General features: G+C 44.5%; 1 protein-coding gene across 1 annotated transcript in view; it reads right to left on the minus strand.

Moving 5' to 3' along the window:
• The window catches only part of LOC309562515 (vomeronasal type-2 receptor 26-like), a gene marked incomplete at both ends in the record, with an annotated part of 39,841 nt that extends 19,957 nt beyond the window's left edge, over positions 1–19,884 (minus strand). The window contains one exon of the mRNA XM_082266755.1: positions 19,377–19,884. Coding sequence (XP_082122881.1) covers positions 19,377–19,884 — 508 coding nt within the window. The remainder of the gene's footprint in view (positions 1–19,376) is intronic.
• Positions 19,885–20,967: the final 1,083 nt, after the last annotated feature.

Here is a 20,967-nt window from a genome sequence, read left to right on the forward strand (position 1 = left end):
TTTTTAAATAGATTAGTACAGACTATGCCACAGTTTAATTTTTTTTAACCCAAAAGGGTGTATACTGAATAGTGGAATAGAAAAAAGTGTATAAAATTGAAAATCACTCAATAGCACATGTGAACACAACAGTGTCTTATCACAGTCAGCACTGGAGCAAAAAGGCTATGAAGGGGTAAAAAAAAAAAAAAACCCTTTTAACTTGTAGTAAAATAGATCTAAGATGAACGCAGCACACAACACAACTGACTGACAAAAATAGATTTTTTTCTCCCTCCTCCTCCTCCTCCTCCTCCTCAGTGGGCTCAAGAAGTGAGGGCAAAAAGATTGTGTTCACTGCACCACCCCCCACACAGCAAAATCGATGTAGAACACTGACCCTGCCTAATCTCCAGCCTCGCCCTAAAATGCTCTAATAACTCTCCCTGCCTGCACTCCGACCTGACCCTGCATTCTTTTCGGACAAAATTTTTCACAGAATCACTGTCTTTCCCTAATCAGCAGCCAGCACGTATGATGTGTGCTCTTTCCCTAAACTACAGCAGAATGATGCAGCGCGCTGGGGCTCTCGAACTTATAAAAACATGGTCACATGCTTCAGATGGCCAATCACAGCTACTAATACATTAGTAGGCATGGCTGGGATGGCTTAAGGCACACCAGTTAATTGCTTGTTGATCGGCTGTTGAAAGCCCGCCATTAAAAGCGCGCCATTACATACAAAACAGGAAGTAAAATGACCGAACACGGATTTTAAACCCGAACATACAGTAAAGTTTTCGGGTCCGTGTTCGGGTAACAAAAATCCAATTATTCGGTACGAACACGAATAATACAGTCCGTGTTCGCTCAACACTAATCCTTAGTGTTATAAGCAATTATAATGTAAAAAAAATCCTGATCACCTCCTCAGACTAGTGCAGTGGCACTATGGGAACACTGCACTGCTATGGTCACAGTATGTAAAAAAATTGTAAACAAGCCATAAAGGAGACATACTACACATTTTATGGAGCTGCCCTAAATTAACATCATATTGGACATCATTCTTTCACCTAATCTCAGTGGTCATCCACGAACAAATCACCCCGAATCCCAGCCTGGCCATATTTAGTGATGTCGCGAACATAAAATTCGCCGTTCGCGAACGGCGAACGCGAACATCGGCGAATGTTTGCGAACCGGCGAACATTGCGAACCGCCATAGACTTTAATAGGCAGGCGAATTTTAAAACCCACAGGGACTCTTTCTGGCCACAATAGTAATGAAAAAGTTGTTTCAAGGGGACAAACACCTGGACTGTGGCATGCCGGAGGGGGATCCATGGCAAAACTCCCATGGAAAATTACGTATTTGACGCAGAGTCGGGTTTTATTCCATAAAGGGCATAAATCACCTAACATTCCTAAATTGTTTGGAATAACGTGCTTTAAAACATCCAGTGTGTGTATACGATCAGGTATGATGTTGTATCGATCAGGTAGTGTAAGGGTTACGCCCGCTTCACAGTGACAGACCAAACTCCCCGTTTAACGCACCGCAAACAACCGCAAACAGACCAGAACCGACCAAAATGGGACAGGAACTGGGCTTTAAGGGTTAGGGTTAGGGTTAGGTTTAGTGTTAGGGGCTAGGGTTAGGGTTACGGTGAGATACTTAGGGTTAGAGTTAGTAACCCTACCCCTACGCCTCTAACCCTAAAGGTCTAACCCTAAGCACTAAAAATAACCTTAACCCTAGCCCTAACCCTAATTCTAACTTTTTTTTCTGGTTCTGGACATGCTACAGAGCTGAAACTTCACAGGTACACTTTTTAGACCCCCAGACACTGAATCACACAAAAAAAGTTCTTAAAAATTGTAATTTTTTGTTAGAGAGACAATTATTGGAAAAATTAAAAAAAAATAAAAATAAAAAATTTCTTTGGATTTAGCATCTGGGGGGTCTAAAAAGTGTACCTGTGAAGTTTCAGCTCTGTAGTATGTCCAGAACAAGAAAAAAAATACGAATTAGGGTTAGGGCTAGGGTTAGGCTTAGGGCTAGGGTTAGGTTTAGGGTTATTTTTATGGCTAGGCTTAGAGGGTTAGGGTTAAGGTTAGAGGGTTAGGGTTATGGTTAGAGGGTTAGGGTTAGGTTTAGTGTTAGGGGCTAGGGTTAGGGTTACGGTGAGATACTTAGGGTTAGAGTTAGTAGCCCTACCCCTACCCCTCTAACTCTAACCCTCTAACCCTAAGCACTAAAAATAACCCTAACCTTATCCCTGACCCTAACCCTAGCCCTAACCCTAAACCTATCCCTAACCCTAACCCTAACCCTAACCCTAACCCTAATTCTATTTTTTTTCTGGTTCTGGACATGCTACAGAGCTGAAACTTCACAGGTACACTTTTTAGACCCCCCAGACAATAAATCCAAAGAATTTTTTTTTTAAGTTTTTTTTTTTTTTTAAGTTTTCCAATAATTGTCTCTCTATCAAAAATGACAATTTTTAAGAACTTTTTTGTGTGATTTAGTGTCTAGGGGGTCTAAAAAGTGTACCTGTGAAGTTTCAGCTCTGTAGCATGTCCAGAACCAGAAAAAAAGATCATTTTCAGTAGAGCAGGGATGGTGGGAACCCCTTTTACACCTATATGATCTTTTTTTCTGGTTCTGGACATGCTACAGAGCTGAAACTTCACAGGTACGCTTTTTAGACCCCCCAGACAATAAATACAAAGAATTTTTTTTTTTAAGTTTTTTTTTTTTAAATTTTTCCAATAATTGTCTCTCTATCAAAAATGACAATTTTTAAGAACTTTTTTGCGTGATTTAGTGTCTAGGGGGTCTAAAAAGTGTACCTGTGAAGTTTCAGCTCTGTAGCATGTCCAGAACCAGAAAAAAAAGATCATTTTTCAGTAGAGCAGGGATGGTGGGAACCCCTTTTACACCTATATGATCTTTTTTTTCTGGTTCTGGACATGCTACAGAGCTGAAACTTCACAGGTACGCTTTTTAGACCCCCCCAGACACTAATCCAAAAAAAGTCATGCCTGCCACCGTATATATCAGTGGTGGGTGGGCAGTGGCACTGCAGTGGGCACAGTACACTCTGTGGACCTGACAGTCACTGGCACCCAGGCAACTGCAATTATAAAAAAAATATATATATTTTTACTTTGCAAGCTGCTGTGCCACCGTATATATATATCAGTGGTGGGTGGGCACGCAGTGGCACTACAGTGGGCACAGTACACTCTGTGGACCTGACAGTCACTGGCAGCCCAGGCAACTGCAATAATAAAAAATATATATTTTTTTTTCAATTTGCAACAAGATGCTGTGCCACCGTATATATATCAGTGGTGGGCAGTGCACTGCAGTGGGTACAGTACACTCTGTGGACCTGACACAGCACTCACTGCAATTATGACAGAGGAAAAAAAATATTTTTTAAAATGCAAGGTACTGTGCCTGTGCCACCCGAAATGAGTGTGGTGTGCACACAGTACAGTCTGTGGTGGGTCTGTGGCCTCTCACACACAGCGGGCAGGCAACTGCAGTGTACAATAGATATATATATATATATATATATATATATATATATATAATAAAAAAAATCCTCAATTACCAGCCCTTAAAAGGGCTTTTGGGGACACTATATATATATATATATATATATATATATATATATATATAAATGACACAAATACCAGCCCTTAGGGGGCTTTTTGGGGTGCTGTCAGGATGCTATCCTTACAGCAGTAGTGGACCAAGAACACTGACTAGCAAGACCAGGAACACTGACTACAACTGTCCCTAGCTATTAACAGCAGCAGCAGCTCTCCCTGCTCTCACTAACACACACTGCTTCAGAATGATCTAAGATGGATCCTGCCCTTGCTTATTTATAGGAGGTGAGAGGGTGTGGGAGGGAGGTATTCTGATTGGCTGGAAATGTGCCTGCTGACTGTGAAGTTCAGGGTCAAAGTTTGCCTCAATGATGTATTATAGGGGGCGGACCGAACATCGCATATGTTCGCCCGCAGCGGCGAACGCGAACATGCTAAGTTCGCCGGGAACTGTCCGCCGGCGAACAGTTCGGTACACCTCTAGCCATATTATCCCTAGAGATAGAAACATACCCGAAACGACTTAGACACACTATGACACATATACTATTCACTGCAAGACCCAACATTACCAGGAAATGGAGACAAGTTGACCCACCATCACTACAGGAGGTTATAGATTTGATACACACGCATTACACCTATGAATGCACCCTAGCACTTAAAAACAAAACTAATGAATCCATTTGTAAACTTTGTATGAAATAGAAAGTACAATAAATATATGAAGGTATACGATCCACTTGAATCCACGTGATCTTGGGGTTGTGTTGGCCCCGTGCTGGGACACAGGAAGATCCCCTTAGGGGTGTCCGGGCTCGGGAACAGGGCAACCTTAACTTTTTTCACCAATCATCCTTCCCAATATGGGGCGTTTTTGGACAAGTGTTACTTTTACTTGATTGCTTCTCTGTGATTATATGTCAATTGTACCGCAATGTATGACATGCTTATAACCGCTATACCCGTATGAGTCGGGTTTCGTTTATCTTCTTTGTTAAAATGTTAAAAACTCAATAAAAATCTATTGAACTAATTGTAAACAAAAATGTAAAAAAAGGTAAAAAATATATACAAACCCAATTACAAAAAAGTTGGGACACTGTACAAATTGTAAATAAAAAAGGAATGGACTAATTTACAAATCTCATAAACTTATATTTTATTCACAATATAATATAGATAACATATCAAATGTTGAAAGTAAGACATTTTTAAATGTAATGCCAAATATTGGCTAATTTTGGATTTCATGAGAGCTACACATTCCAAAAAAGTTGGGACAGGTAGCAATACGAGGCCGGAAAAGTTAAATGTTCATATAAGGAACAGCTGGAGGACCAATTTGCAACTTATTAGGTCAATTGGCAACATGATTGGGTAAAAAAGCCTCTCAGTGTGGCAGCATCTCTCAGAAGTCAAGATGGGCAGAGGATCCCCAATTCCCTCAATGCTGAGGCAACAAATAGTGCAGCAATTTTAGAAAGGAGTTTCTCAGAGAAAAATTGCAAAGGGTTTGAAGTTATCATCATCTACAGTGCATAATATCATCCAAAGATTCAGAGAATCTGGAAAAATCTCTGTAAGTAAGGGTCAAGGCCGGAAAACCATACTGGATGCCCATGATCTTCGGCCCTTAGACGGCACTGCATCACATACAGGAATGCTACTGTAATGGAAATCACAACATGGGCTCAGAATACTTCCAGAAAACATTGTTGGTGAACACAATCCACCATGCCATTCACCGTTGCCGGCTAAAACTCTATAGGCCAAAAAAGAAGCCATATCCAAACATGATCCAGAAACGCAGGCATTTTCTCTGGGCCAGTGCTCATTTAAAATGGACTGTGGCAAAGTCAAAAACTGTTCTGTGGTCAGATGAATCAAAATTTGAAGTTCTTTTTGGAAAACAGGGATGCCATGTCAGCCGGACTAAAGAAGACAAGGACAAACCCAGTTGTTATCAGTTCAGAAGCCTGCATCTCTGATGGTATGGGGTTGCATGAGTGCGTGTGGCATGGGCAGTTACACATCTGGAAAGGCACCATCAATGCTGAAAGGTATATCCAAGTTCTAGAACAACATATGCTCCCATCCAGATGTCGTCTCTTTCAGGGAAGACCTTGCATTTTCCAACATGACAATGCCAGACCACATACTGCATCAATTACAACGTCATGGCTGCGTAGAAGAAGGATCCGGGTACTGAAATGGCCAGCCTGCAGTCCAGATCTTTCACCCATAGAAAACATTCGGCACATCATAAAGAGGAAGATGCAACAAAGACCTAAGACAGTTGAGCAACTAGAAGCCTGTATTAGACAAGAATGGGACAACATTCCTATTCCTAAACTTGAGCAACTTGTCTCCTCAGTCCCCAGACGTTTGCAGACTGTTATAAAAAGAAGAGGGATGCCATACAGTGGTAAACGTGGCCTTGTCCATACTTTTTTCAGATGTGTTGATGGCATGAAATTTAAAATCAACTTATTTTTCCCTTAAAATTATACATTTTCTCAGTTTAAACATTTGATATGTCATCTATGTTGTGTTCTGAATAAAATATTGAAATTTGAAACTTCCGCATCATTACATTTCCAACTTTTTTGGAATCGGGTTTGTACATACATTCACCTTTCAGTCAGTCAGTGGATAAAATAACCATAGCATCACCTTACCTAACCTCCCTGATGGTCTGATTATGTCAGGATTTCTGTGCTAAAAGTGGTACATTGTTTTGTATGGAAATCTGTTGTTTTATATTTTAAAAATCACCTTCCCCTGCGATCCCCCGCCGTCCTCCAGCCATCCTCCCGCTGTCCTCTCGCTGTGTGCTCGGCAGATGCCGGCACCTGTCTTCCGGTTCCCTTCCCTGCGAGCGTTGTGAAGCAGGGGGGTTGGAATCGGCGGCAATTTAAAAAATGTAAATAAACCAAATGAGATGATACAAAGCTGTGATCCTAGCAGATTACACTGTATCAAGCCATTTCACCACAGAATTTCTTTTCCATTGCCCTGCCTGTGCTTTTCTAGTTCTTTGTGCCTGGGCCTGGAAATTGAGAACAACCATGGCGTCCAAAAAGTGTTCTTTTTGCGCAAAAGTGCTTTTAGACTAAATGGAAAACAGCGACAGTGAAACTGAGTTACTTGAAGAACTGGGCGATAGCATTTCGTGGGAAAATTTGTCATCGGGTACGGAAAGTGACGACAGCGACGATTCTGATGTCTCTTTCTGGCACCTAGCTCCTTTGGAGATTCTGAAGAATCATTTGATATACTTCCCAATTTCCAAAAGCTATGTGCCAGAAAGAGACATCAGAATTGTCGCTGTCGTCACTTTCCATACCTGATGACGAATTTTCCCACGAATCGATATCGCTCACTTCAAGTAACTCCGTTTTCACTGTTTTCTAGTTAGTCTAAAATTTTTGCACAAAAATAACGCTTTTTGGGCGCCATGGTCGTTCTCAATTTTCAAGGCACAAAGAACTGGAAAAGCACAGGCAGGGCACTGGAAAAGCCAGCAGGTGAAATCCTGTGGTGAAATGGCATGATACAGTGTAATCCGTTAGGATCACAGCTTTTTATCATGTCATTTAGTGTATTTACATTTTTGAATTTGCCGCTGGTTCCACCCCTCTATGTCGCAACGCTTGCAGAGAAGGGAACTGGAAGACAGGTGCCGGCATCTGCTGAGCACACAGCGAGGGGACAGTGGGAGGATGGCTACAGAACAGCGGGGAGGATGGCAGGGGGATCGCAGAGGAAGGGGAGTATGATTCTGGGGTAATCCCGAGTGTGGCTCGGGGTTACTGCTTTAGACACTGAATATTAACCCCAAGCCACACTTGGGGATACCGCTAGGGATGTTAAAGCGGAGTTCCACCCTCGGAAAGTTTTTTTCACTAAAAATACCCCCAGGACAGTCAGGGCTCTGAGCTGTACCAGGTCACACTTACCTTTTAGAAGAAATACTTACCTTGAAAATGTCTTGTCCAGCGCTGCCATCTCAGGTGTGGGCAGCTGAAGCCAGTGCGTCCTCTTCAGCATCCTCTTCCGTGTCCTCTTTGTCCCAGAATGCGCCTGCACCAGCCCCGCTCGTCATGTCATTCCTGCACAGCTTCTGGGCATGCCCAGAAGCTGTTTAGCAGGGAATGACGCACCTGAACCGAAACTCACAAGTGGGGCCTGTGCAGGCCCATTGATTCCTGGGAGCTATGACGTTCAGCTCCCAGGAATCAATGCAAGAAGGAAGTGATGGCGTGGGCCACGGCCGCAGAGGGAGGAAGAGGAAGTAAGGTAAGTATATTTTCTTCTAAAACAAGGTAAGTAAAGAAAAAATAAAATCATGATTATCCATTTATTTTTCAGGTGACACAGAGCGAGCAGATGGGGCAAAATGTCTTTTAATGGTGGAACTCCGCTTTAACTAAGCTAAATAAACATTCATTTTATTAAATGAGCCCTTCTGTAGACATCTCTAGGGGCCTGCAAATGTAAAATACACATACTTGCAGTAGCCTAACATTTACAGCAGTTGACATGCAAACTCTAACACTTTCTCAAAGTACTAAAGCTTGTCCATCTCTTCCTACCTCCTGCACGTCCCTTCTGCCCACTTATGCTGCCCATCTTGGTGATAGGTCAATAGGAATGTTGGAGGGAATAAGCAGTAATCTCCTACACTACTTAACACATCTACAGTATGTAGGAATCAGTAGTCAAGTGAAAACACAAACCTCATCATGTTTCCATATTGCTGGTACTCCATCAAACACAAATTCCTCTCCATCAGAAGAGGCATTGTAATATCCCATATATACATCTCTATTTTCAAAATTAAAATATATTCCAAAACTGTAAATATGATACAACGTGCACATATCTCCTCTCTCATTAAAATATACTTCTTCTCCGGTGGGATCTTGAAAATGGACTCTTCTTAAAAACTAAAAAAATACTATACTAAGTCTCTACCACTATTCAAAATTTACATTAAGTGAGATACTAGAGATGGGCGAACGGTTCGAGCCAAGCAAAAGTTTGGCTCAAACATTGCCTGTTCCCCCGTTTTCATGCTGCACAGTGCATTCCAATCCCTGATTGGGCAAAGCTTTCCCCAAAGCTTTGCCCTATCAGGGCACAGTGAATAGCTTGTGAAATGTACTGTAGTGCTGCACTGCCTTTTAAAGTGCAAAGTGATGAATGCAGTAAGTAAATAAATCAAGTGTGTTGCCTTATGTGCAAAGGATGCAAAATAAAGTACATAAAATAATGCATATAAATATTGCTCTTACTAATACCATATATTAAAACATTTCAATGATAGAATAAAGTGCTAGTAGTCCATCCTTATGTGCAAATGTAGGTGATGGTGAAGGTGACTTTGTGGAGCAAGTTATCTCCACCAATTGTAAACACAGACCTTATCACAAAAAGTGCAAAATAGTATATAAAGTGCAAAATAAATAAATGGTGTTTTAGTGTCCATACACTATAGAAAGTCATAATTGTAATAATACATCCAATGGTCTCTTCACATCATTTTTATCCTCAAAATTGTGCTTCAAACTGGAACGTGATGTATCCAAACAAAATTTGTATAAATCGTGCAGATTGGATCATGTATGTCCAAACTAAGAACCGTGCATATGGTAAAAACATCTAGGTGCTGTGATAATTGCAGAAAGTGAGGGTGATCCTCCATGCTGGTGCCTCCAAAACGGTGTGCCTGGTCTCTCACCTCTCACTTTCTTGCAAATAGCCTTATGGGTTAAGCAGCGAGAGGCATCCTCCAATGTATAGCGGTGGGAGGAAATATAGCTATATATAATGACTGTGCCAGCAAACTGGTATTCAGGTTAACAAGGCAACATTATATATATATATATATATATATATATATATATATATATATATATACAGTGGCCGCAGAATGGTTATAATGGTCTTAAACTATAGAATTAGGAGATGACATACACACCTTGTCAGAGGCTGCCTAAAAACATAAAAACTTATAAACATATATGGAAATATGTTTAAAAGTGGTAGTAACAATGAATAAAATCAAAATTAATAAAAACCTGTGGGTAAGCACATGACTAATATTAAACTTTATACAGTAAAAATGGATAGAAGAAACTGTGGGTGCTTACATATATATATATACCCATATTCAATGTGGTGTAGAAAAGAAGAGGTGTAGTTTATTGTGTATAATTATGTAAAATATGCATAATATATGCATTCATTTGGAAACATAAAATGTAAGAATGCTCCATATTGTGAAAAGGGGGGGGGGGTTAGGTGATAGAGTACTATAAGTTGCTTAAAAAACAATTGAGGTTGAATTCTATGTTTAAACCAGGGGGATGGAGAGTGTTCATTAAGTAAATCCATTTTGATTTAAGTTGATTGAGGGTTCTAATTTTGTGGTCTCCTTTCCAGTGTTTTATATAGGGTATTATCCCCCAAAATTTGAGGTGTGTGGGATCTCTCTTATGTACTAGATCAAAATGCTTAGATACACTATGTTTGTCATAGCCCTTGCATATATTCTGTATATGTTCTTTGATGCAAATTCTAAGTAGTCTCTTTGTGAGGCCTACATACTGTAGCCTGCAACTGCATTCTAAGACATATACTGCACCCTCTGTATTACAGCTAATTAAATTGTTGATTTGAAATGTGTTTCCGTTACTGTTGGCAGTGAATTCTATTTTTTTATGTTTAGATTGTTTCGTTTTGGTGCAGGCATAACATCTCTTGCAAGGGTAAATGGTTGGGATGGTTGGGTAACATTTCTTTTAGATGTTTGTTTGTTTGTATGATATGCCAATGTCTTTTTACGATGGTTTCTATTTTTCTATGTTGTATGTTTTATAGTCGAGAATCAATGGCATCTGTTCTTTTTGGTCATTAGTGTTGGTTTTGTCTTTCATAAAGTTTTCTCTTTCCAGCCTTCCTACTTCTTTGTTTGTTTCTTCTATGTGGCTTGAATTGTTTCCTTTATTTATGAATCTTTGGCCAATGTTAGTTGCTTGTTCATAATAATCCTCATTGTGTGTTTATAACAGTGAATAGTTTGTTGTTAACCACTTAAGCCCCGGAAGATTTTACCCCCATTCCGACCAGGGGGACTGCGTGAATTTAACGCACAATTGCGCGGTCGTGCGACGCTGTACCTAAACGAATTTGACGTCCTTTTTTTCCCACAAACAGAGCTTTCTTTTGGTGGTATTTGATCACCTGTGCGATTTTTTGATCACGCGCTATAAACAAAAAAAGAGCGTCAATTTTGCAAAAATAGCAATATTTTTCACATTTTTTTATATGAAATTCCCCCCAAAAAAAATGTAAAAATCAAAATTTTTAAAAATTTTCGGCCAATTTGTTTTATGCTACCTATGTTTGGTAAAAAAAATCGCAAAAAGCGTATTTTGATTGGTTTGCGCAAAAGTTATCGCGTTTACTAACAAAGGGAAAGATTTTTGTCATTTTTGTTGTTTTTTTTTTTAACGCGTAATGGCAGCGATTTGCGATTTTTTTTGCGGTACTGCGACATTGCGGCGGACAGATCGGACCCTTGACTGACATTTTTGACACTTTTGGGGTTACCAGTGACATTTCTACAGTAATCAGTGCTATACATATGCACTGTTACTGTAAAAATACACTGGTAGTGAAGGGGTTAACTTTATTTGGAAGGGAGGGGCTGTGTGTGTCCCTAGGGGCGTGGTTTCTACTGTGATTGGCTGTGGCTCTAGCTGTAAGGACACTGATCAACGGATCTACATACCAGATCCGTTTTATCAGTGTCTTTGCAGCGAGGAGAATGACAGGCAGTTTGTTTACACAAGCTGCCTGACATTCTCCCTCTCCCCCGCCGATCGCCGAGTGACCGGCGGACATCGGGTCCGCTGGTCACACGCGCGGGGGGGTCCGTGACCACGCGGGAGCGCGCCCCCGGGGGCACGCGCTCGCTCCCTAGACCCTCACAAGCAAGCAACGTAGCCCTACGTTAGTTTGCCTGTGAGGGGCTGACCGCCGACGTAGATAGTCGTGCGGCGGTCGGCAAGTGGTTAAGAAGCAGGGCGCGGCATCCTTAACAATGAATGAGTCATAAGTAGTGTTGAGCGAACACGGACTGTATTATTCGTGTTCGTACCGAATAATTGGATTTTTGTTTCCCGAACACGGACCCGAAAACTTTACTGTATGTTCGGGTTTAAAATGTTATTTCCTGTTTTGTATGTAATGGCGCGCTTTTAATGGCGGGCTTTCAACAGCCAATCAACAAGCGTTTAACTGGTGTGCCTTAAGCCATCCCAGCCATGCCTACTAATGTATTAGTAGCTGTGATTGGCCATCTGAAGCATGTGACCATGTCCTTATAAGTTCGAGAGCCCCAGCGCGCCGCGTCATTCTGCTGTAGTTTAGGGACAGAGCACACATCATACGTGCTGGCTGCTGATTAGGGACAGACAGTGATTCTGTGAAAAATTGTGTCCGAAAAGAATGCAGGGACAGGTCGGAGTGCAGGCAGGGAAAGATATTAGAGCATTTTAGGGCGAGGCTGGAGATTAGGCAGGGTCAGTCTTCTACATCGATTTTGCTGTGTGGGGGGTGGTGCAGTGAACAATCTTATTGAGCATATTAGGGACAGGCTGGAGATTAGGCAGGGACAGTATACATCGATTTTTCTGTGTGGGGGGTGGTGCAGTGAACGATTTTTTTGCCCTCACTTGAGCCCACTGAGGAGGAGGAGGAGGAGGGAAAAAAAAAAATCTATTTTTATCAGTCAGTTGTGTGCAGAGTTCATCTTAGATCTATTTTACTACAAGTTAAAAGGGATTTTTTTTTTTTTTTTTACCCCTTCATAGCCTTTTTGCTCCAGTGCTGACTGTGACATAAGACACTGCTGTGTTCACATGTGCTATTTAGTGATTTTCAATTTTATACACTTTTTTCTATTCCACTATTCAATATACAGCCTTTTGGGTTAAGAAAAATTTAATTGAGGCATAGTCTGTACTAATCTATTTAAAAATTACAAACTTAAAGGGGAATTTTCTTTTTTTTTCCCTTCATAGCCTGCTGCAGAGCTGACTGACATAAGACACTGCTGTGTTCACATGTGCTATTGAAAAATCACCAATGTTATATTATATTTTCTATTCCGCTATTCAATCTACACCCTTGGGGTAAAAATAATTAAATTGCGGCATAGTCTGTATCGGTACGTGTGAGATACACCTTTCCAATTTTTGGGGCGCATCTTCCACCGCTGAGGATTGCAGGGTGCTTCAGTTTGCCTCCTGCCTGTTCCGAACTCCTCCCACTCCTCATCCTGCCTTTAGGGTACAGAAAATAGTAATCGGTGCCTAGTCTGGGTCTGTACGTCTGATAGATACACCTTTTTATATCATATTTTCTATTCTGCTATTCAATCTACACCCTTTGGGGTTAAAAAGAATGAAATTGCGGCATAGTCTGTTTAGGTACGTGTGAGATACACCTTTCCAATTTTTGGGGCGCATCTTACACCGCCGAGGATTGCAGGGTGCTTCAGTTTGCCTCCTGCCTGTTCAGAACTCCTCCTACTCCTTGTCCTGCCTTTAGGGGACAAAAAATTGTAATCGGGGCCTAGTCTGTGTTTGTACGTGTGAGACTGTACGTGTACACTGTTTTATAATTTTTTTTCTATTCCGCTATTCAATATACACCCTTTTGGAGTGTAAAAAATTAAATTGCGGCATAGTTTGCATATTTGACTGTGAGATACACCCGTGCGATACTGTTGTTGTTTTGTTCCTCTATTCAATAAACACCTTTCTAGGGCAAGATCATAAATTACAGAAATATGAGGAGACCGTCAAATAGGGGCCATGGCCTGGGTCGTGGTGCTTCTGGTAGAGCTCCTGTAGCAAGGAGAGGACGTGGTCTATATTTGCCAGCTACACGCACAAGTGAAACACCTTCCTCAAGTGTGAGTAGGCGACAGAACCTGCATCAGTATTTGGTAGGGCATCATGCGCCTCTAGAAGTGATGAGGCCAGAAGAAGTACAGGCGATAGTAGATTGGGTTGCTGACAGTGCCTCCAGTTCCTTCACATTGTCTCCCACCCAATCTACTGCAGAAAGGTCAGATTTGGCACCTGCAGCCGATGTCCAACCGTCTTTCACCTCACCCCCTTGCAAATCAGGCAAGCAGTCTGAGCCCCAAGTCATGCAGCAGTCTCTTCTTCTTTTTGATGACTCTGTCAGCAGGGTTTCCCAGGGCCATCCACCTAGCCCTGCCCCAGAAGTGGAAGAGATTGAGTGCAGCGATGCCCAACCACTTATTTCTCAAGATGAGTACATGGAAGGACTATCGCAGCACGTCTCCGATGATGACGAAACGCAGGTGCCAACCGCTGCGGCACTCAGAATTGTGGAGACTGACAAGGAGGGCAGGGGTGAAGACTGGGGGAAGATGATGTGGAGGACGATGAGGTCCTCGACCCCACATGGAATGAAGGTCATGCAGGTGACCTGAGTAGTTTGGAGGAAGAGGCGGTGGTCGCACAGAGCCACCAGCACAGCAGAAGAGGGAGCAGGGTGCAGAAGCGGAGCGGCCATGCTTTAGACACTATGCCTGCTACTGCCCAACGCAGCAAGGGACTGAGCGCACCAAAGCCAGCTCAAAGGAGTTCTCTAGCGTGGAAGTTCTTCAGAAAATGTGCTGATGACAGGACACGAGTGGTTTGCACCCTGTGCAATCAGAGCCTGAAGCGAGGCATAAACCTTCTCAACCTGAGCACAACCTGCATGATTAGGCATCTAAGTGCAAAGCACGAGCTGCAGTGGAGTAGACACCTTCAAAACCAAGAAAGGTCTCTGGCTCCTCCTGCTTCCTCTTCTGCTGCAGTCTCGGCCTCTTCATCCACCTCTGTAGTGATACCGGCACCTGCCACCCCGCAAACAGACGATCTGTCAGCAACACCACCACCTGGGTCACCAACCATCTCCACAATGTCCCGTGGAAGCGTTCAGCTTTCCATCTCCCAAACACTTCAGAGGAAGAGGAAGTACCCCCCTACCCACCCGCGATCCCTGGCCCTGAATGCAGTGGTGGATGGGCCTGAGGCGGATAGCAATTTGGTGCATGTCCTTCCACCACCGAGGATTGCAGGGCGCTTCAGTTTGCCTCCTGTTCCTAACTCCTCCTACTCTGCTTCCTCATCCTCTACCGCCTCCTCATCTGGTCAGCGTAACACCTTCACCACCAACTTCAGCACAGCCAGGGGTAAACGACAGCAGGCAGTTTTAAAACTTGCCTGTTTGGGGGAAAAACCACACACCGCGCAGGAGTTGTGGAGGAGCATGGAACAGCAGACAAATGAGTGGTTGCTGCCAGCGAGCCTCAAGCCCGGCCTGGTGGTGCGCGATAACGGGCGAAATCTCATAGCAGCTCTGGGCCTAGCCGGTTTGACGCACATCCCTTGCCTGGCGCATGTGCTGAATTTGGTGGTGCAGAGGTTCCTTAAAAATTACCCCGATATGTCAGAGCTGCTGCAGAAAGTGCAGGCCGTCTGTGCGCACTTTCGGCGTTCTCACCCTGCTGCTGCTCGCCTGTCAGCGCTGCAGCGTAACTTCGGCCTTCCCGCTCACCGCCTCATATGTGACGTGCCCACAAGGTGGAACTCCACCTTGCACATGCTGGAAAGACTGTGCGAGCAGCAGCAGGCCATAGTGGAGTGTCAGCTGCAGCACGCACGCGTGAGTCGCTCTGCGGAACAGCACCACTTCACCACCAATAACTGGGCCTCCATGCGAGACCTGTGTGCCTTGTTGCGCTGTTTTTTTTTTAAACATATCTTATTGTGAATTTTCAGCACATGAACAGATATAATAAACAGATATAATAACAGGTGTCACAATGCATAAGGTAATAAGGTACTTCAAGAGGGACAACCAGTAAAACAATATGTCGAGTACCAGAAATAAACAAATCAAGTTTCAGTGGCTTGGAGTAGTGTAGCAGCCTGCAAATCACAAGGTAATACAGGAAACCACATATTAATAATGATGCATTGCGACTAACTGCGTGCACGAGGGGAGAGGGGGGGGTGGGAGAGATGGGGAGGGGAGAGAGACAGAGTGAGGAAGGGTAAAAAAAGGGGGGGAGGGGTGTGAATAGGATGGTAAGGGATATGAGAAAGGGGAAGGGAACCAACACAAGAGGTGAAGATCATTATACCAGACATCATGAAACTAGATAACAGTAACATTAACAGTAATCCTAGTTCCTGAGGGTTGGGAGGGGGCTCAAGAAAACTGGGATTGAGTCCTGGGTTCCAGGAAGAGGTACTGGGCGAGTCCAGGTGATGATTCCAGTTGTCACAGGCTGTAAAGGTATGGAGATATAGGATTCCCATTGCAAGAGATGAGTGAACAACCAGCCTTCGCCAGAAGCAGCAGTATAGGTACAAGTGGTGAAAGAAGTGTTGTCGTGACCTTTTAAAATTTCAGAGAGACGTTGGCTCAACAGCTAAAATGTTTGAGGCAAGCGGTGGAAGTTCACTAGCCATCCATCAATGGCTCACAGTCGACAGCGGGTGTAGGAAAGCAGCCCACTTGCGATTGAACTTGGTAAGATTGGGGGAGGTGGAAGTTTTATTTTCCAGGACTTCCCTGGCATACAATTGCTCCAGGCCTGCTATCACCTCAGCCAGAGTGGGGGGCATAGGTTGTATCCATTTGGCCAGGATAGCTCTCCTAGCTATCATATAGCAGGTAGTCAGCCAATGTTTATGTGACTGGATGAGGAGGCATTGTCTCTTAGTTAGCTTAGTGAGGAGTATGTCCAAGTTTCCGAACAGGAGTGTGTAAGGATTTCCAAGAGGAGTCAAGCCCGTTATGGTGGTGACATAGGATTCAACTGAGGACCAGAAGGCTGCGATGTGAGGGCAGGACCAGAGTCTATGTGCGAGAGTAGTTTGGGGGTGGAGCAAAGTGGGCAGCAAGTCGAGTGGAGGCCTAGATTGCACCGTGAGTATGGGACATAGCTGCGGTGCATTATTTTAAATTGTTGTTCCCTCCAGAATTCATTGGTGATGGACTTGTGTGTGGTCAGGTATCCAGCCAGTATAAGTTGTAGGGCGTTTGGGTCAGGGAAGTCTTTTTCCCATACCGTAGAGAGGAAGGTCGACTTGCTGAGTGAGGGGGAGGATAGTAAAGTTTTGTAAATGTCCGAAATTTTGTGAAGATCCTGTTCCAGAAACTTGTCAACTATGGTCCGCTTGAACCTGAGCATCCGGCTAGGGCAATTTTTAACCACAAAGCTAATAGCCTGCAGGACTCCCAGTGTGTGGCCCATGGGCAGTTTGAAGCGATCTGCAATTACGGTTGTAGGTAGGGGGGTACCCATTTCTGGATCAAACATTTGGGCAAAATAGAGGAGATTCTGGGCTTCCCAGTCTTGGAATGGGTGGTAATGTTGTGCCTGCGGAAAAAGGGGGTGTCCCCGTACGGGCAAATGAAGCGACATGTTAGGCGATGCTTGAGTCTTGCGGAGTATTTCTCTCCATGCAATGGTGGTGTCTCTGATGAGGACATTGTTCTTCAGGTGAATCGGGAGGTCACTATGTTTGCAGTGTAAAAGGGCAGCCAGATCATAGGGTGAGGGCAATTGGGATTCAAGTACCTGGAAGTTTTGCCAATCCAGTCCAACCCCACTCTGAACACACAAGCAAGATTATACAGGCCACCCCTCCCTCCCTCCTCAGCAGATACAGTTTCTGGAGGGCGATGCGAGGCCTCCTGCCTTTCCAGAGAAAGGCGGTGAGAGCCTTCGTCAGTCTCTGCATATCTTTGTGTCTCACCAGCAGGGGTATCGCCTGAAGAGGGTACAGTAATTTTGGAAAGCCCACCATTTTGTAAAGATGGCATCTGCCGAACAGGGAGAGCGGAAGGCCCATCCACGTGTCCAATGTTGAGACAATCTTAGTGATAATTGGAGGGATATTTAGATGGTAGATAGATGAGGGAGTGCGACCAATTTTGATGCCTAAGTAGGTAATAGATGTCTTTGCTATCGAGAAATTTGGAGTGAATGGCCATGGATTATGTTTGGTGTGGCGGAGAGGTAAGATTTCGCTTTTCGAAAAATTAATTTTGAGTCCCGACCGCAAGCGGAAATCTTCAAAGATTTCATGGACCAGCTTGGAGTCCCGGACAGGGTCAGATGTAAATATAAGAATGTCATCTGCGAATAAGGCTATGCGGAGATCGGAGCTTCCGATAGGGATACCATGTAAACCAGGGTGGTGTAGAATAAATCTAGCCAATGGTTCGAGTGCTAAGTTAAACAGGAGAGGGGATAGTGGACATCCCTGCCTGGTACCCCTACGTAGTGAGAATGGGGCTGAGATATGGCCATTAGCCACCACGCTCGCCGAGGGGTCCGTGTACATAGCTTTGACAAGGTGGACAAAGGGGCCTCGGAACCCAAAATGTTGCAAGACCATATGAAGCCAATCAATGTCCACCCTGTCAAAGGCCTTTTCTGCATCTAGAGAAATAATTGCCATGTCAGAAGACTGGGTAGTTTGAGAAACCTCCAGGGCTGCTAGGACTTTTCGGATATTGGCTGTGGCTGACCTGCCAGAGGTAAAACCCGCTTGGGCAGGGTGGATTAGGGTGGGCATAATGGGAGCTAGTCTGGTGGCTATGATTTTTTAAAAAATTTTACCGTCTAGATTCAGGAGAGAAATGGGGCGATAGGAGCCAGGTTCAGTGGGGTCCTTCCCCGGTTTTGGTATCAGCTTGACGTGAGCCTGGAGACCCGTCGGGAAGTAGGGATGGCCTTCCAGTATGTGCTGGAAAAGGGATCTAAGAGTAGGCGCTATGACCTCTACTGATGCTTTGTAGAAATCAGAGGTAAAGCCATCAGGGCCCGGTCACTTTACCGGGGGGCAACTGTGCTATGGTAGTCTTAATTTCTTCAAGTGAGATTGGTGCGAAGGTGGTGGGAAGGTCAACCGTGGCCAGCCATGATTCGGCTGCCTGGGCGTCATGGGGTTCTAAACTGTACAGGTCAGAAAAAAATTTTCAAAGGATCTCTGCGATCTCCTTAGGGGAGGTGGTCAGTGAACCCTTGTCCGATTTTAATGCTTGGATGTGCGTGGGGGTGTAAGTGCCTTTGCACAGTTTGGACAGCAATTTGCCCGGTTTGTTGCCATATCTATGGTATTGAAGGTCTTGCATGGACGAGTACACTCTCTCCTGTGCCGCTGCCCAAGTGTCAAAAGCCATTTTCGCTTCCTGCCAATGTTCCCTAGTAGACTGGGTATTGGACTGTGACAAGTCCAATTGGGCATTCCGTAGCCGGACACTAGCTTCAGTGTAGGCTTTCCTAATGGCCTTTTTCCGACCAGCGGCGTAGGAGAGAATGCGACCCCTCAACACAGCTTTCCCCGTTTCCCAGAACAGGGTAGGGTTTGAGGCGTGCGACGCGTTGGTGGTTGAGAACTCTTGCCATGTGTCATTAATTATTTTTTCTAATTGGGCATCATGGGCCAGAAAAGAGGGGAACCGCCAGCCAGACGCCGGTGGCCTGGGGAATGCATCCAGAAGGTCAACTGAGACGGGGGCGTGATCAGAGATCGCTAGGTCATGTATTGTGGAATCAGTGATCAGGGGCAGTATTGAGGAATTGGCAAAGAAATAATCTATGCGGGAAAGGAAATTGTGAGGATTAGAAAAAAAAGTAAAATACCTACCATCGGGGTGGAGAAGACGCCAGGCGTCCGTTAGTTGGATGTGTTCTATAAAGTCGAGCAAATGGTGGGAGCTGGAGGACTGGACAGGGGGCAAGGACGGTGCGGGGCGTGATCTGTCCTCCCTAGCATTCATGACCGCGTTCATGTCTCCTGCAAGAAGTAGAGGAGAGTGAAGGTGTGGAGCCAACTGGGAAGCTAGATCTCGGAAGAATTGTTTCGTCAAGGAATTAGGAGCATAAGTTGTAGCGAGAACCCATTCCCTCTTGCCTGAGGATAAAGTGACTGCTATGAACCTGCCATCTGAATCCGAATGGGATGAGATGATCGTGCATGGGTAATTTTTATTGATAAGGATTAGAACGCCGGCTTTACCCTTAGCTGCAGGTGATCCCAGGACCTGTCCTACCCAGAGCTTACGCATGCGCGCAAAGTCCTGTTCAGGGAGGTGAGTCTCCTGAAGGATCGCTGTGTCGGTTTTAAGCCGTTTCAGGTGGCGAAGAATCGCCATACGTTTATGTGGGGAGCGCAAGCCCTTCACATTCCAAGAAACTATCCTAACCATTGGGGGGAGCTAGTAGGATATAGGGTAGCGTATGACATATATCTAATTGCAATTACCGTTGAAATGTTGTGGAGAGAAGGCTTTGAGAGCGTGGAGGTGAGAAATTGTTTCGAGTGTTGGAATGAGAGGTAGAGGGAAAGGGGGGGAGGAAAGTAGAATGGCAAAACTTGCACAATAACAATAAGACAGTACATGAACTTCACTTCTTCCCACATGTGAACAACCGCCTACAGTAGCGCTACCGGGGAATGTCAGACCAGGGCCCTAGCGGTGAGCCCACTACCCACTCACGGTTAGACGAAGACGGTAAGATGTGTCAGACTCTCACGTCCCAGTCTGCAGAGCGAGCCAACCCCGTATTAGGTTTGCAGACAATCCTCGGTAGCACCCTATGAGGAGGTGGAGGAGAGAAGGTAAAGGCAAACATTCATTAACAAGCTTATGGTAGAGGACGTGGGTCCAAACAAGGGAGTTCGACAATCAGAGCATCCTGCTGCATGTTAGGGAAAAGATGGTAGGTAGTCACCCAGGAAGAGAGTCATAGCAAGTATGAAGGGGGGGGGACCCGCTTGCAACATTACAGACTAATGCGATTTCTCGCTGGTAGTGCTAGTGCAGGCTCCCCCAGCAGTATCAAAACGAGAGGGATGTGATTACGATGTTCAGGAGAACAGCAGCAGATTCCAAGGCAAGGTTGTATGAGGAAAGGCAATCACGCCGGTTTGAATTTCCCGGATAGATCCGTGAGCCTCAACTTTTTTGCCAGTTCTTTACGCGGGCTGCGTTGGTCCCTGGGGTGTTGATGTCTGATGGAGGATTGCGTGGGTGGTGCTGATGTGTCCATTAGTAGACGCAGGTGGGAGTTGAGGTAATCCCAAGCCTCATCCGGGTGAGTGAAGGATTTGGAGTGGCCCGAGGAATCCGTGAACCGCAGTGTTGCAGGATATGCCAGGGTGAATTTTGTGCCCTGTTGATAGAGGGCGTTGCAGATGGGTTGCAGAGCTTTGCGGTGTCGGGAAACCTCTTGCA

Source organism: Pelophylax lessonae (genome assembly GCF_965119305.1).
Source record: "Pelophylax lessonae genome assembly, chromosome: 1".
Lineage (NCBI taxonomy): Eukaryota > Metazoa > Chordata > Amphibia > Anura > Ranidae > Pelophylax > Pelophylax lessonae.